The sequence below is a fragment of the Haematobia irritans genome, chromosome 1 (assembly GCF_050003625.1).
Source record: "Haematobia irritans isolate KBUSLIRL chromosome 1, ASM5000362v1, whole genome shotgun sequence".
Taxonomy (NCBI): domain Eukaryota; kingdom Metazoa; phylum Arthropoda; class Insecta; order Diptera; family Muscidae; genus Haematobia; species Haematobia irritans.
The window spans coordinates 53,511,104-53,529,938 of NC_134397.1; the positions used below are offsets into that span (position 1 = coordinate 53,511,104).

General features: G+C 31.1%; 2 protein-coding genes across 2 annotated transcripts in view; both read left to right on the top strand.

The window, feature by feature from the left end:
- Nlg4 (Neuroligin 4) overlaps window positions 1–18,835 on the top strand; it is a 458,188-nt gene that overhangs the window by 339,849 nt on the left and 99,504 nt on the right. The window lies entirely within an intron of this gene.
- Window positions 7,056–12,851, top strand: LOC142220914 (uncharacterized). Its single transcript, XM_075290326.1, has 2 exons — window positions 7,056–7,248; window positions 11,988–12,851. Exons 1-2 carry the CDS (start codon window positions 7,063–7,065, stop codon window positions 12,342–12,344), a joined length of 543 nt encoding a protein of 180 aa, XP_075146441.1. The 5' UTR covers window positions 7,056–7,062; the 3' UTR covers window positions 12,345–12,851.

Below are 18,835 nucleotides of genomic sequence, written 5' to 3' on the forward strand. Positions count from 1 at the left end.
TTTCTATAGAATATTTTGTCAAAAGTCTATTTCTATAGAAAATTTTGTTAAAATTTTATTTCTGTAGAAATTTTTGTCAAAATTTTCTTTCTATAGAAAATTTTGTCAAAATTTTTATTTCTATAGAAAATTTTATTTCTATAGAAAATTTTGTTAAAATTTTATTTCTGTAGAAAATTTTGTCAAAATTTTATGTCTACTTTGTCAAACTGAATTATATACGTATTGGATTGATCTTTTTTGATTTAATATATACCACGTATGGACTTACATACAATGTAGAAGATGGTGTTAGGAGGTTTTAAGATACCTTGCCAGTGTTGCAGTGTTTAGAAGAAGTTTCTACGCAATCCATGATGGAGGGTACATAAGCTTCGGCCTGGCCGAACTTACGGCCGTATATACTTGTTTTGACTCAATTTTATTGATAAATTTCGTTAATTTTACAAGGATTTTTCTACCCTTGTTATGTTAATCTCCTCTTTGCTTCACTTATTATGAATTCTCATTTGCCAACTAAAACTGGAACCTCTAAGGATTTCGATATATTCCAGAAAGAAAATGTGAATTCGCCCTCTTTGAGTGTTCTACCAAGTATGTGTTTCATTCCAACAACTTTGTTGATTTTCAATTGCATTCGAAAAAAATTGATGTTGTTTAAAATTCAATTTCTCCCAAAGACTCAAGGAGATGCATATGCTATTTGTGTTCAAAAAAAAAATTTTTCATAATAATTTTCTCCAACAAAAAAAAAACTGCTACAATTGATACAAATCGGTATTTTGTAAAGAAAATCCCCCCTCGCATACTTGAAAGAACACTTAGAAATATTAAAACTAATCCAATAAAATTTACTCAAATAATCGAAAAAGCAAACAAACAAACAAAAAACACATCATTGGTAAAATCTAGAGAAAAAGATATGCCACAAATAACCAACTAACGACAAAGCCAATTTCTTCTTCGTATGGATCCAAGAAGATGCTGCACTTCCCATAATCCAAGGAAATATCTAACCAGAAGAAAACAAAAAAAAATCGAAATAAAAGACACCTCATTGAACGGAGGCACCATACAAAAGACCCTGAATTTGAATAGAAGGATATTCACAATAATGTCTGATGCATCTACTCTGCATCTTTAAACCGGACACTGGAAGAAAATTGAAAAAAATATAAGCAAAAAAAGGAAGAACTGAACATTTTTGCAAATTGTTATTTCTTTGTGTTAAAAGTCTGTGTATAAGTGTGTGTGTGTGCTTCTGGCGAAGCATTCAGGCGAAAGTGAATATGTATAGAAATCCTTGAAGCTAACACGAGAAAAAATTCTTAACGCACCACAGAGATCCAGGCATTATGACAACAAGCCAACTAAGCTACCATAGGAAGAAGTCGATGTCTTCTATTTTTATGGTTCCCCTTTTAGGTTTTTTCTTTTTTTTTTTTTTGGTAAATGCAATTGGAAATTTCCTTTTTCTTCATCTTCAATGATTTTTGACAGGGACCTCCCTTAGTGTTGGAAGCCCAGTATTGCAGTACTGCAGTAAAATTGTGGCTGTTTGTTTTGTGGGTTGGCACATATCGACATTGTTCGAGATCCCATAAATTTGTGATGATGTTCTTTTTTTTTTTCTTTCTTTCATTTTTAGCCTTCGTTTCATCTTCTTTTTCTGGTTATGCTTATATTTCTATTAAATAAACAAATTTCCGCTGAATGCAGAAATTTTATGTCGTTTCTTACATCTTGGGTGGTCCAAATACGATCCGATTTTCCGGTGAATACATTTTCCTCGTTTGTTTTTTTTTTTTTTGTAGATGTTGCTCCTTTCTTTTGGCCCTTTTTTTGCAGGATAATCTTCCATCATATAAAGCATTTACACAAGCCAACTACCACTCAAATGTCGGTGCCCAATGTTGGTAAAGTTTTGTTTTTTTTTTACATAAGTTTCATATATGGGAAATTTTATAGAAAAGATGAATCGTAAAAGAAAATTGGAATAAATAGAGACGTCTTTTGGATTGGACCTAGGTATACATATCAATATAAAGAGGAAGAAAGACACATACCAATATCAAATAGGGACGTTTATTTTTACAGAACTTATGTGAAATTGAAAGCATCTACATAGAAAGTAGGCATTGATATGCCATCACGGTTCACACTCATCCCAAAAATAATCTACCAAAAATTAAAGAAAATTTTGTAATTTTTTTAGATAATTTTTTTCAAAATTTGTTTTTATAGATTTTTTTTTTAAATTTCATTTCTATAGAAAATTTTGTCAAAATTTTATTTCTATAGAATTTTTTTTTTTAAATTTTATTTCTATAGAAATTTTTGTAGAAATCTTATTTCCATAGAAAATTTTGTCAAAATTTTATTTCTATAGAAATTTTTGTAAAAGTTTTATTTCCATAGAAAATTTTGTCAAAATTGTGTTTTATAGAAAATTTTGTCAAAAATTTAGTTCTACAGAAAATTTTGGAAAAATCTTATTTCCATAGAAAATTTTGTCAAAATTATTTTAATTTTTTTTTTCTATAGAAAATTTTGTCAAAATGTTATCTTTATAGAACATTTTATCTTAAGTTTATTCATATAGAAAATTTTATAAAAATTTCATTTCTACAAAAAAACTTTATCAAAATTTTATTTCTATAGCAAATTTTGTCAAAATTTTACGTCTATAGAAAATTTTGTCAATATTTTGTCAACATTTTATTTCTTTAGAAAATTTTGTCAATATTTTGTCAAAATTTTATTTCTTTAGAACATTTTTTCAAAATAATATTTTGTCTAAAGTTTATTCATATAGAAAATGTTATCAAACTTTCATTTCTACAAAAAAAATTTTCAAAATTTTATTACTAAGCAATACTTATCATAGTTTCGGCTATAGGTCGATTAAAAAGCCATAGGATTGATGTTTTTATTTTAGTTTTATTTCCAATATTTCCATGTTGTTTACATTTTATTTCTATAAAATCTTACTTCTATAAAAATTTTGTCAAAATTATATTACTAAAGACATTTTGTAATTTTTTTCTGTAGAAAATTTTGTCAATATTTTATTTCTATAGAAAATTTTGTCAAAATCTTATTTCCATAAAAAAAATTCTCAAAATTTTATTTCTATAGAAAATTTTGTCAAAATTTTATTTCTATAGAAATTTTTGTAAAAATCTTATTTCCATAGAAAATGTTGTCAAAATTGTGTTTATTAGAAAATTTTGTCAAAAATTTAGTTCTACAGAAAATTTTGTAAAACTCTTATTTCTATAGAAAATTTTGTCAAAATTATTTTAAATTTTTTTCTATAGATTAATTTTTTCTCAAAAATTTTTCCCATAGAAAATTTTGTCAAAATTTTATTTCTAAAGAAACTTTTGTCAAAATATTATTGCTATAGAAAATTTAGTCAAAATTTTATTTCTATAGCAAATTTTGACAAAATTTTACGTCTATAGAAAATTTTGTCAAAATTTTATTTCTATAGAAAATTTTGTCAAAATGTTATTTTTATAGAATATTTTGTCTAAAGTTTATTCATATTGAAAATCTTATCAAAATTTCATTTCTAAAAAAAATTGTCAAAATATTATTTCTAAGCAGTACTTACTTATCTGAGTTTCGGCTGTAGGTCGATTAAAAAACCATAGGATTGATGTTTTTATTTAAGTTTTATTTCCAATATTTCGGTTGACTTCGTCAAAACCGTCAAAAACACACTCTGTTTTACACTTTGTAAAACAAAGTGTGACCTATAGCCGAAACTATGATAAGTATTGCTTAAAAATAAAATAAAAAGGTCAACGATAATCAATCAGAAATAAAATTTTATTTCTATAGAAAATTTTCTCAAAATTTTTTTCCATAGAAAATTTTGTCAAAATTTTATTTCTAAAAAAAATTTGTTAAAATTTTATTTCTATAGAAAATTTTGTCAAAATTTTATTTCTATAGAAAATTGTGTCAACATTTTGTCAAAATTTTATTTCTATAGAAAATTTTGTCAAAATGTTATTTTTATAGAACATTTTGTTTAAAGTTTATTCATATAAAAAATTTCTATAGAAATAAAATTTTGTCAAAATGTTATTTTTATAGAACTATCTGTCTAAAATTTATTCATATAAAAAATTTTATCAAAATTTCATTTCTACAAAAAATTTTGTCAAAATTTTATTTCTATAGAAAATTTTATCAAAATTTAATTTCTATAGAAAATTTTGTCCAAATTTTATTTCTATAGAAAATTTTGTCTAAATTTTATTTCTATAGAAAGTTTTGTCACTTTTTTCAAAATTTGTTTTCTATAAAAAATTTTATTTCTGTAGAAAATTTTATCAACATTTTATTACCATAAAAAATTTTGTCAAAATTTAATTTTATAAAAAATCAAAATCTACCTAACCATGAACATTTCTACCAAACAGTAAAAAATCTACCATTTTTGGTCAAATCCTACCAACTGTGGCAACCGAGTATGCCATTCGAAGAGATGTCTCCTGAGGTGATCCCATTTCGGATATTTATCGCGAATTTCTCGGTTCAGAGATACAAGATTGTGCCTGGGGTAGCAATGATTTTGCCCTTGGTTCAGTTTCGCCTCTATCATGGATTCAGGATTGGCATAGTATGCGAAAAGATTCCTCGATATATGAGGCTAGTGGTCGCATTTCTCACTTTTATACGAAATGACTTGATTCAAATACCCTTGAGAAGTAGCAGTTCTGGTATCTGACATAGCACTGACCTTCTATTTCTAGTCAGCCTTCTCTCATCTCCACTGGTGGGGGCAGGTCTTCCACCAATTACAACGTAATATCGATTAACCAGGATAGCTTCTAGAATCAATTCCACGTGATCTAGTTTCAGTATCACTTGTATCATGAAATCGAGCTTGCTGGACTGGGATGTTTATATAGGGATTTCGGATTAACATAGCATGCGAAGATATTTCTCGAGGCATTTTCGACATTTATGCTGAATTTCTTAGTTCATGTACCTCTAGAGATACCCGGTCTGGTATCTGTGATAGCACTGATTTGGTCCCTTTAGGCAACGTTTTCTAATCTTCAACAAATTTTGCTGGTCAGTAACCTTCCTGGACTGCGTGTGTCCATAGCAACTCCGGATGGGCATGGTATGTGAAAAGATGTCTCTTCATATGAGGCTACCGACCGCATTTCGGACTTTTATGCGAAATTTACCTGTCCAGGTACAGGATATTTATAGGGCTTTGCCAAAATAAATTTGACAAACATTGTTTTCCTCTGTTGGTTAAGCTACTCTTGTAGTTTAATCAACACAATAGTTTTAAAAACAAAACACGAATGAAGTAAGAGGAAGTACGCTCAAAATAAACCCAGCCAACTGCACTCAAATCGATGATTTGATGGTGTCAAAGGAAAAAGAGAAATGTTTATATGAATTTATTTCGGCATAAGCCGGCTATCATAAATCTTTTTTCGGAAGGTTCAGGTGTGGTTCACCTTGGGTTTAGTGAACTGCCTGAATTTATTCTGATAATTGGTTGAGAGTTTTGCTTCAAGTAGAGGATGCTGATGAGGAATGTGGTAATTCCGAAAAGTGCGCCCATCTAACCATCTTGCAGTCTATAGGGCTTTGCCCAAATAAATTTGACAAACATTCCTTTCATCTGTTTGTTAAGCTACACTTGAAGTTTAGTCAACACAATGGTTTTAAAGCTGACATCAAAACAACAAATAAAAGTTTTTTCTATAGAAAATTTTATTTCTATAGAAAATTTTTTCACAATTATATTTCTATAGAAAATTTTGACAAAATTCTATCTCTACAGGAAATTTTGTTAAAATTTCATTTCTATAGGAAATTTTGTTAAAATTTCGTTTCTATACGAAATTTTGTCAATTCTTTCAGATAATTTTTTAAAAATTTGTTTCTTATAGAAAAAAATTTTTTTTTAAGTTTTTTCTATATAAAACTTTGTCAAAATTTTATTTCTATAGATATTTTTGTCAAAGTTTTATTTTTATAGAAAATTATATCTAAATTTTATTTCTATAGAAAATTTTGTCAAATTTTTATTTCTATTGCAAATTTTGTTAAAATTTTATTTCTATAAAAAATGTTGTCAAAATTTTATTTCTATAGAAAATTTTGTCAAAATTTTATTTCAATAAAAAATGTTATTAAAATTGTATTTCAATAGAAAATTTTGTCAAAATTTTAGTTCTACAGAAAATTTTGTAAAAGTCTTATTACCATTTTACCATTATATTTCTATAGAAAATTTTGACAAAATTCTATTTCTACAGGAAATTTATTTAAATTTTCATTTCTATAGGAAATTTTGTTAAAATTTCGTTTCTATTAACGTGAATAGTTTTATAAAGCTTGAGATCTTAGTTTCCTTTATTTATTTTTAATCCATCATTCCTAATATTTCGCAATTATCTTTGAATTGCTTCTTCAGAGGCGATTTGATATATGAGCCAATGATCACAAAACAATTATTATTCTAATGGAGCATCACTGCACTTGCAATAGATAAAGTACACAAGAGCAGTGATGCTCCATCTTTCAGATAATTTGTTCAAAATTTGTTTTGTATAGAAAAAAAAAATTTTTTTAATTTTTTCTATAGAAAACTTTGTCAAAATTTTATAGAAATGTTTGTCAAAGTTTTATTTCTATAGAAAGTTTTGTCTAAATTTTATTTCTAAAGAAATCTTGACAAAATTTTATTTCTATAGAAATTTTGTCAAAATTTTTGTTTAAGTTCAAATGCCGTTTTTTTAGCTTTGTTCAGTCATATAATCATTTTCAAGTGTAATCCCTCCGTTAGGATTTGTCTATGCCTTTTTCTGCCTTTCGGTACGAAAATAAGGACATTTTCTAACGTCAAATGTCATCAACCCCCGCCTTTCGGCATCCAAGCTTTTTGTCATTCTCTTTTGAGACTCTCTCGCTTCTACGAAGGTAAATATTGTTTGACGAACAATAATTTATTAAATAAAGCCCATACATTTTGGTTCAAATTCTAAACCAGTGCCTTTTTATTTCTTTTCTACTTTTATGCCACGCATTCATTGGTCCTTCGAACCGGATAATTGTTGGAAAGTATTAATTCGGTGTTTTTTATTTCTTCCTCGAAGGCAAAGGCTACGCCAATCAACAACAACAACAAACGATCGACGATCACCATCCTCTACGAGGCATTTTCAATTTATTACACAAATATTTTTATTATCAACAACCAAGGTATGTACTTTCAGTGATAATTAAAAAGTGAGCATATCCTTCGGTGTAAATATAAATAAAACAGAAATAGACACTCGCCTACGGTCGCTTTACAACTCGTATTTTATATCGGTTGTACATTAAATCTCTACGAGAAAAAATTAAATTATCCGTCGGTCTTTAATACCCGGTTACATTCTCATTAAAGTGTTGAAAAGTGCGTTTAATTCCACTTTGTTTTCGTCCAAATATTCTACGTCAAAGTTGAATTCAATTTCGCTGTATTTCTCCATTTGATTACATTCATATTGTTGTGTTTTTTCTTTGGTTTTTTGATCGGCATAGAAAAAACAAAAACAATTGCATTGGTTGTAAGCATTGGTTTGCCAATAGGCATCAATAGTAAAGTGTTATACAGTTGCCGTTCAACTTGCTATACACACGTACGCACACAGGTGTTACATCCAACATACGTTCGAACTGCATACACGTTGGTTTATTAGCGTGGGTCGCTTACGGCGCGAAATTATAAAAATAATTTTTTGCAAGTTCAATTGAGAAAAGTATTTATTGTTGATTCCTACGGATATCGGTCGTTTACTATTATCGTTCGTGTTACGTGGTAGTGTACCCTACGGTCGGTCGATATAAACAATAAAATAACAGTATTTATTATATATTATATTATCGTAATACTGACATATTTGAGTTTCCACGAAACTTTTTTATTTTTTATATTATTGTTGTTGTTGGACCTTACTGTTTCGTAGTGTGCATCTTACAGTCCGTGCACCCTACAATCGGTCAAGTTGACATTTTACAATTTAAAGTTCACGACTTTAAATTGTCTTGTAATTTTTCCATTTGGCAAGTGATATTTACGATACACTTGCACAAATTTTGTGTATCTACGTACACTGGGAGAAAATTTGGATAATATATACACTGAGAGAAACTCTCTCGTAATATATAAAGTTTTCAATTTTTTCGATAATTCGCCACGCAAAAATTATTCTTTGTATTCTACGATACACTGAAAATATTTTTTGTATTCACGATACACTTGCAAAAATCTTTTGGAACACAGGGTACACTGGGAAAATATTGTAATATTTTCCAAATAAAGATTTTGCATATATTTCGCCACGCGAAAAAGGGTTTCTTGTATTTACGATACACTGGAAGAAACTTTACGTGTTTTCATACACTTGGAGAAATTTTTCGCCAATTTTTACAAAAAGTTGAAATACTTATAATTTACCCTACAGAGCTGATTTTAGCTGGTATTTCCAATACACTGTGAGGAAATTGGTGTATCGACGATACACTGTAAAAAATTGGTTGTACTCCGTACACTGTGAGAAATTTTCTGATCTCATTTTTTGTGTTTTTGTGGTAATTACGTTACCTTGTTCACATTTGTGGTACTTTCGGTACACTGCGAAAAATATTGTGTGTTGACGATACACATTTCGCATACACTGGAGAAAAAACTGCATTTTCATTTGTTCGACGACAAATCGAAGTAGCGTTTGGATCGATTTATACTCTTTTCGAGAGTTTTGGACATCACGTGTCAATTTTTTCGCCCTTTAAATTTTCCAGTACTTTTTCATAATGACTACTACACCACTTACCGCCTTCACAAGAGCAACTGACGCAATAGTCCGATTTGAAGCGAAGTTTCACAGTTTGCGAGACAATGATCTCACCGCCTATAGACTAGAATGTCATGGTTCCGAGGCTAAGTCATTGTGGGAAAAGGTTAAGGGCTTATTCGACGAATGTCTTGACTTTGTTTCCACACAGAGCAACGCCACCGAGGCAGCCGCTGCTGCTGACGGCAAATATGATGTGGCTTATAATTGTTACTTGAATGTCATGGAGTCAATTCAAGGTAAATTGGATGCACTACGTGCACCATCTAAGCATTCTGCTAAATCGCCTCGGTTGGAGGACCAAACATCTCTTTTGAATGTTTCTCATAGGTCCGATGACTCACACAGTTCTTCCGTTAGCTCTAGGGGAGACAATAGTTCCTCCCATAGTCTCAATCTACCGCCTTGTGATATAGATGTTTTTGACGGCGATTTTCTCAATTGGCCAACATTTAGAGATTTCTTCACAGCGGTATATATTAACAATAGCCGACTTAGCGATATTGAAAAATTGTGTCATTTACTCAAGAAAACCAGTGGTGAAGCTCGCGATGTGGTTTCGAAATTTCCGCTCACGCATAGAAGCTTCGCTCTTGCGTGGAAGGCGCTAAAGGGTACTTATGATAATACCCGCCTCCTGGTGAACCACCAACTCAAATTATTATTTGATTTGCCAGTCTTGGAGTCTGAGACCAGTTCAGGACTGAAGAAGTTACAACGTGGTATCTCGACATGCATTTCGACAATGTCCATCTACGATGTGGCTACTGACGATTGGGATCCCATCCTCGTCTTTTTATGCCTTCAAAGATTGCCGAAATGTACTGTCACACTTTGGGAACAGAGTATTAAGGAAAAGTCTGCTTTGTCTTCTTGGTCAGATTTGGACTTCTTTCTCACGGAAAGAATCCAGACATTGACATGTCTTCGGGATATCCGCGGCATTGACGCCAGGCCTCCGGCCAACAAAAGAGTTCGTTCGCATTTCACGAATGCGAAAGCACCTCGTCCCCCAACAAGTACGCCTCGTTCCTCCCAGTCCTCTCCTGACAGATTATGCGTTCTCTGTCGACGACAGCATCACCTCAGAACATGCTCTAGGTTTCATAATCTTTCAGTTCCTGAGAGGATGAATGTGATTAAGCGCCATCAGTGTTGTATGAATTGTCTGTCACGCAGACATGTGACAAATGATTGTCCCAGCGCATATGATTGCGGTAGATGTGGTAGAAGACACCACACTCTTTTGCATAGTGATATGTCGAATAGCCCTAGGACTACTCCGGTCGTTTCCGCACCGGCTACGCGAAATACCGAAGTGGCATCACCGGATGCCGATCAACCTTCTACGTCGACTGGCATTGTTTCTGGGTCGTCGAGTAGACAGGTATTCCATACTTCACGTACTGGAAATGTATTATTAGGGACTGCAATGGTGAATATCGTTCACCAGGGTATCACGTATTCTGCTAGGGCCTTAATAGATCCCGCTTCGGAATCATCCTTTATTACGGAAGGATTGCGGAACCGACTTGGACTGAGTACGTCTTCGACTTCGGCTACAATTTCTGGTGTGAATCAAAGTGTTTCGATCACGTCGAGAGAACTTTGTTCACTTTGCATTGGTACCCCACTAGACGAGTCGCTCCTACTGGAGACTACAGCGTACGTTCTCCCGAACATTTCCGGCAACCTGCCATCTTTTTCTCTAAATCGTGACATTGTGTCTAGCATGCCAAATCTACGTTTGGCTGACCCCAATTTATTTGTTTGTCGTCCTGTTGACCTTCTGTTAGGCGCGGATCTTTATCCGAAAATTTTGTTGGACGGTACGAGAACGAATATTTTGGGATCATTACTAGCGCAAAACACAGTCTGCGGCTGGGTTGTCACGGGTCCTATCCCTTCTTCGAATATTTCAGTCTACACGACTACTGTGGACCTCTCCGAGGGAACTAGTCTTGACGAGACACGTCTCCGCACTTTGGGAACTAGAAGAGCTTCCCCGACGTCCTCTCTTATCTGATTCAGATAAGCTTTGCGGGTAAAATTATGAAAAGACAAACCGACGGGATTCTGAGTGAAGATACTCTTCATCTCAAAACTTATTTCTCCGGACAAATCAGAAATCAAGGACGGGTTGCCTGACACACTTTCTTCGAAATGAGGCATTCTTCTTGTGAAAACCATGAATTAAGACGATTCACCACGACTTTGTCCGGGGGTATATATGGTTATACCATATGGGGCCAGTTTAGGTTACGCCTACGAATGAGGAGAAGACAATTTAACTTCGATTGGTTTTCACTGCCTTGAATGACATTTTTACACGTCGGTCCGACTCAACAATCAGACTTGTTTCTCCTCGTTTTGAGGTGGAGGTTGTATAAATTCGTATACAATTGCGATATCACACAGATGTATACAGACATATATATGTTGACCCGTTCTAGATTTTTCATCATTGAATACAACTACGATATTCTCTGCAAATACTATCCAGGACTTTTTATTTAATTAAACAGTGACTTTGACATATTTTACCATTGGCTGACGGCACGGAGAATGAGTTTCCTCTTTATGCATACGTCCTACGGAGGTGCATGTACGTTGACGACGTATTGACGGGGTACCATAATTTGGGTAATGCGCCTGGGTCAAGGGGCAATACACGCCATGAGTTTGAGCTTGTCCTATAGTACGCTATTTATCACGGTTATATTTACAAAACTGTCTGCTTTTCTACGAAAGCGGTAACTTTACATGCTACTTTTGATTTGTCCACGACATTCTCGACGAGAACTATTACTCCCCACTACGTGGAAATTATGTCGTATTCGCGATGTTCATCCGGGTACTAACGGTCGTCGTTTGTTCAAATGGATTACATCCTTGTCTTTTAGGGAGTTAACATAGGTCTATCTGTCGCGTTATGCTCGCGTCCTCCCTAGTTTTTGTTACGTGAAAAATCTTTGGGTTGATGGCCGCGTTCGAATCGCAATAGATCGGACTACAAGTTGTAAGGCGACCTACGGTTTCTGGTCACCCTGACCATTATGTTAATTTGGTTTTCCGTTCCGAAATCTTTCTATATTTTCATAGATAGAAAACATAGCAAAGATGGCTGCTACCCTTCCAGAGTCTGAGGACGACGTCCCCATGTTGGATGAGGAACGGGAGATTAATTCTAGCATCGCACCCCTTGCCGATGAACATACCATCAGTACGACTACTGATTCTGCCATTCTGGCCGACAATGTTGCAACAGCAACCAATAAAAAACCGTTCACGACGGCTTCTGGGGTTCCTCCAGGAGAATTGTTTGTGGCTTCGCCACCCCATATCACACTTGGGTGTAAGGTAGTCTTCAACTGCCTTCTGACTTTACGAGTCCTCGACACCCGGCTCTTCCGAGTCAAATTTTTTAAAAAAATTTTTAATAACAACGATCGGGCTTGACGAGTCCATTTACGATCGCGTGCTTAACGAGCACATTTGTAAATAATATGTTTTGGAAAAAATGAAACATGAATTGGACACCATAACAAGAGAAAAAAAAAGAATTGAACTAAAATAAAATGCTCTTTTTTGTAAACTGAAATGTACATCCTGTATACTTTCATTATGTAACATGTAAATATTATTTAACTTATTTTTAAATTTTGCAACATGGCTGGATGTTGCAAGGCGGGCGGCAATGTTTAAGTTCAAATGCCGTTTTTTTAGCTTTGTTCAGTCATATAATCATTTTCAAGTGTAATCCCTCCGTTAGGATTTGTCTATGCCTTTTTCTGCCTTTCGGTACGAAAATAAGGACATTTTCTAACGTCAAATGTCATCAACCCCCGCCTTTCGGCATCCAAGCTTTTTGTCATTCTCTTTTGAGACTCTCTCGCTTCTACGAAGGTAAATATTGTTTGACGAACAATAATTTATTAAATAAAGCCCATACATTTTGGTTCAAATTCTAAACCAGTGCCTTTTTATTTCTTTTCTACTTTTATGCCACGCATTCAATTTTAATTCCATAGAAAATTTTGTCAAAATTGTATTTTATTAAAAAATTTTGTCAAAATTTGATTTCATTAAAAAATTTTGTCACAATTTTATTTCTATAGAAAATTTTGTCAAAATTTTATTTCATTAAAAAATTTTGTCAAAATTGTATTTTATTAAAAAATTTTGTCAAAATTTGATTTCATTAAAAAATTTTGTCACAATTTTATTTCTATAGAAAATTTTGTCAAATTTTTTAAAAACGTCATTTCTATAGAAATTTTGTCAAAATTTTATTTCTAAAAAAATCTTGACAAAATTTTATTTCCATAGAAAATTTTGTCAAAATTTTATTTCATTAAAAAATTTTGTCACAAATTTATTTCTATAGAAAATTTTGTCAAATTTTGTTACAATTTCATTTCTACAGAAATTTTGTCAAAATTTTATTTCTATAGAAAATTTTGTCAACATTTTATTTCCATAGAAAATTTTGTCAAAATTTTATTTCATTAAAAAGTTTTGTCAAAATTTTATTTCATTAAAAAATTTTGTCAAAATTTTATTTCATTAAAAAATTTTGTCACAATTTTATTTCTATAGAAAATTTTGTCAAATTTCGTAAAAATTTCATTTCTGTAGAAATTTTGTCAAAATTTTATTTCTAAAGAAATCTTGACAAAATTTTATTTCCATAGAAAATTTTTTCAAAATTTTATTTCCATAGAAAATGTTGTCAAAATTTTATTTCATTAAAAAATTTTGTCACAATTTTATTTCTATAGAAAATTTTGTCAAATTTTGTTACAATTTCATTTCTACAGAAATTTTGTCAAAATTTTATTTCTATAGAAAATTTTGTCAACATTTTATTTCCATAGAAAATGTTGTCAAAATTTTATTTCATTAAAAAATGTTGTCAAAATTGTGTTTTATTGAAAAATTTTGTCAAAATTTGATTTCATTAAAAAATTTTGTCACAATTTTATTTCTATAGAAAATTTTGTCAAATTTTGTAAAAATTTCATTTCTATAGAAATTTTGTCAAAATTTTATTTCTAAAGAAATCTTGACAAAATTTTATTTCCATAGAAAATTTTGTCAAAATTTTATTTCATTAAAAAAATTTTGTCACAATTTTATTCCTATAGAAAATGTTGTCAAAATTTTATTTCATTAAAAAATTTTGTCACAATTTTATTTCTATAGAAAATTTTGTCAAATTTTGTTACAATTTCATTTCTACAGAAATTTTGTCAAAATTTTATTTCTATAGAAAATTTTGTCAACATTTTATTTCCATAGAAAATTTTGTCAAAATTTTATTTCATTAAAAAGTTTTGTCAAAATTTTATTTCATTAAAAAATTTTGTCAAAATTTTATTTCATTAAAAAATTTTGTCACAATTTTATTTCTATAGAAAATTTTGTCAAATTTCGTAACAATTTAATTTCTATAGACATTTTGTCAAAATTTTATTTCTATAGGAAATTTTGTTAAATTTTATTTCTAAAGAAATCTTGACAAAATTTCTTTTCTATAGAAAATCTTGACAAAATTTTATTTCCATAGAAAATTTTGTCAAAATTTTATTTCATTAAAAAATTTGGTCACAATTTTATTTCTATAGAAAATTTTGTCAAATTTTGTTAAAATTTTATTTCTATAGAAAATTTTGCCTAAATGTTATTTCTTTACAAAATTTTGTCTAAATTTTATTTCTATAGAAAATTTTGTCTATTTGTATGGTTCTACCTACAATACAATACCTGAGTTTATCTTGCATGAAAAGGTGAAGGATAGGGCATGAACTTCTGAAGATTGTAAAAGGCTCGAACTACCGATGTCCGTCCGGCGGTGTGTCACATCTTTCAATAATGAAGAAATCGTGCTGATATCTTGCACAAACTTGGTTGTTATATACAAAATTCTCAAAATCATCATCATTTTTGTTTATATTTGAAGATTTTTGTATCAAATGTTTTTGTTTTTACTTTAAGGAAAAATTGCCATGCTTCAAGAACATACGACTTTAACAAAGGAACGGAAAGTTCAAGGAATCGTATTCAAATTTTTAATGCAAATATTATGAACTTTCTTTTAATTAAAATTTCTTGAATTTTTTCTATGTTGCGTGTTCTAAAACTTTGGTGGCATACTATTTTATAATAACTTAATAATTTTTTCAGTACATACGTATGTATATAAACAGGGATATTTTCAAAGAATTTTTTTGTATGCGTCCCATGGTGGTGTGTATTTAACATTTAGCCCTGCCGAACTTTTGGCCTTACACAGAGGTTTTAATTCGCAACCTCAACACTGAAATTCAGTCTAGCGTGTAATCATTCATATGAATTAGGCAAATATATATAAGCTGACAATACCTTCCTACATCGTACAATGCAGCCAAAGGAGAAACGCGAGAAAATTGAAATTGAACTAATATTGTAGGGATTAAGGACAAAGGTTTTTGCAGCCTTTGGTTTTCTTCTTGGTGAAAGAAAATATATTGACTTTGCCTCAAGCGCAATCTTCTATCATCTCCATGGATATCTAAACGTTATGTCCCTTGTTCGCCATCTCATCCCTCAATATGAGAGAGCATGGTTCTTTGCTATATGAAACAAAAATCCAATCTAAAACACATAAGCATTATAATATTTGTGAGTGTGTGCATGTGTGTGTGTGTATGTGTAAGACAGTTTGTATAACTGATAACTAGAAGAAGGAATATCCTTACAAAATCAATGGTTGCTAAAGGAAAGCAACAAAAAAAGTCAACAACTACTACTTTTCAAGACATATGAGGGACACCCTGCTAAAGATTCAAGTCAACAGCAATAGTGATGATGACGATGATGGTAATAATGATGATGACAATGATCATCATAATGATAAAGTCAGCCTAAGTCGCGATAGTGCCTTTCCTTATGACATAACGATAATAAGGATGATATTTATCGAAGTTTCCGAAGAGGGGTAGAGGATATGGTAGTGAATAGCTTATGCTAAATATAGTGGAAATTTTGTTATGGACTTCTATAGAAATTCATTCTTCCCACTGTTGACTTTAAGGCAACCACCAAATATTTGTGTATTCCATGTTAGTTTCAATGGTCCTGACTGCAAGCGTAAATTTATGGCCCATACAGAGGAGCAGCGACATAGAACGTTTAAAAATTATGAATGTATTGGTGTCGTAGTGTCTGTGTGTACGGGGGAGAGAGGTCTGGAGATTTACCATCGGCATTTTGTCCAAATACATGGATCTGTAGAATTTTGTTCTAGGGTCTGCTTTTTCATATGCATGAGTTGGTGTTAAATCACGGAAAGGATATTAGCCGTTAGGCATTTGCAAGAAAAGCAAACAGGACAGAAACTTCTACCAAAGACATCAGAGAGTATCAGCGCACTCACACAAATGAATAATATACACACCGACACAAAAATACTACCTTAAAGTAAATTTTGTCAAAATTTTATTTCTATAGAAAATTTTATGGCCCTAGAAAAAAAATTGTCACTATTTTATTTCTATATAAATTTTTGGAAACATTTTAGTTATATAGAAAATTTTGTAACAATTTTATTTCTATAGAAAATTCTGTAACTATTTTCTTTCTATATAAAATTATGTTAATATTTTGTTGCGATAGAAAATTTTTTTCACAATTTTATTTACAAAGAAAATATTTGAAAAAATTGATTTCTTTTGTCAACTTTTTATTTCCATAGAAAATTCTGTAAAAATTAAAAAAAAAGATAAGATTTGATTTTTTTTATTACAACATGACCTCAAGCCTTACAAACTCTACAAATAATTATACTAAAAGGTCAATTATACAATAACTAAAAAATTTTATTTGTATAAAAAATGTTGACAAAATTTAATTCCTACAGAAAATTTTTTTCAGAAATTTATTCACACAGAAAATTTGTCACAATTTTATTTCTATCGAAATTGTTGTCAAAATTTTATTCCTACAGAAAACTTATTCAGAGTTTTATTCTTACAGAAAAATTTGTCAGAATTTTATACATACAGAAAATGTTGTCAACATTTTATTTCTATAGAAGGTTAGTCTATGTGAGCCGATGTAGCAGGCTCACTTAGACTATTTAGTACATTGTTATACCACAGTAATAAGCTTCTCTCTTATCACTGAGTGCTGCCCGATTCCATGTTAAGCTCAATGACAAGGCACCACCTTTTTATAGCCGAGTCTGGACGTTGTTCCACATTACTGTGAAAGCACTTAGAGAAGCTTTGAAACACTCAGAAATGTCACCAGCATTACTGAGGTGGAATAATCCAACGCTGAAAAACTTTTTGGTGTTCGCTCGAAGTCGGAATCCAACCCACGACCTAGTGTATGCAAGGCGGGCATACTAACCATTGCAACACAGTGGCTCCCTTATTAATTATATAGAAAATGTTGTCAAAATTTTATTTCCGTAGAAAATTTTGTCAAAATTTTATTTGCATGGAAAATTTGGAATTATTTTAATTCTATAGAAAATTTCCTCAAAATTTTAGTTTTATAGAAAATTTTCTCAAAATCTTAGTTTTATAGAAAATTTTGTCAAAATTTTAGTTTTATAGAAAATGTTGTTAAAATTTTAGTTTTATAGAAAATTTTGTCAAAATTTTAGTTTTATAGAAAATGTTGTCAAAATTTTAGTTTTATAGAAAATTTTGTCAAAATTTTAGTTTTATAGAAAATTTTGTCAAAATTTTATTTTTATAGAAAATTTTGTCAAAATATATCTAACAAATATTTTGTCACAATTTTATTTCTAAAAAAAAATTTTTTTTCAAAAGTTTATTTCATTTTTTTTTTTTTCAAATGTCATTTCCATAGAAAATTTTGTCAACATTTTATTTCCAACAAATATTTTGTAAAAATTTTATTTCTAAAAAATATTTTTTCAAAATTTTATATCTATTGAAAAAGTTATTTCTATAATTTTTTTTTTCAAAACAAAAAAAAAATTTTTTCATAGAAAAATGCCTATAAATTTTGTTTCTATAGAAAATTTTGCCAAAATTTTATTTCCACAGAAAAAAAAATTATCCCAATAGAAAAATTCGGCAAAATTTTGCCTCCATAGATTATGCTATCAAAAGTTTACCCCTATAGAAAATTCTGTCTAACCTTATTCCTTTAGATAATTTTATAAAAAATGTATTTTTATAAAGGGTGATTCTTTTGAGGTTAGGATTTTCATGCATTAGTATTTGACAGATCACGTGGGATTTCAGACATGGTGTCAAAGAGAAAGATGCTCAGTATGCTTTGACATTTCATCATGAATAGACTTACTAACGAGCCACAACGTCGAATTTTCAGTGAATGGGCCCTAGAAAAGTTGGCAGAAAATCCGCTTTTTTATCGACAAATTTTGTTCAGCGATGAGCCTCATTTCTGGTTGAATGGCTACGTAAATAAGCAAAATTGCCGCATTTGGAGTGAAGAGCAACCAGAAGCCGTTCAAGAACTGTCCATGCATCCCGAAAAATGAACTGTTTGGTGTGGTTTGTACGCTGGTGGAATCATTGGACCGTATTTTTTCAAAGATGCTGTTGGACGCAACGTTACGGTGAATGGCGATCGCTATCGTTCGATGCTAACAAACTTTTTGTTGCCAAAAATGGAAGAACTGAACTTGGTTGACATGTGGTTTCAACAAGATGGCGCTACATGCCACACAGCTCGCGATTCTATGGCCATTTTGAGGGAAAACTTCGGAGAACAATTCATCTCAAGAAATGGACCGGTAAGTTGGCCACCAAGATCATGCGATTTGACGCCTTTAGACTATTTTTTGTGGGGCTACGTCAAGTCTAAAGTCTACAGAAATAAGCCAGCAACTATTCCAGCTTTGGAAGACAACATTTCCGAAGAAATTCGGGCTATTCCGGCCGAAATGCTCGAAAAAGTTGCCCAAA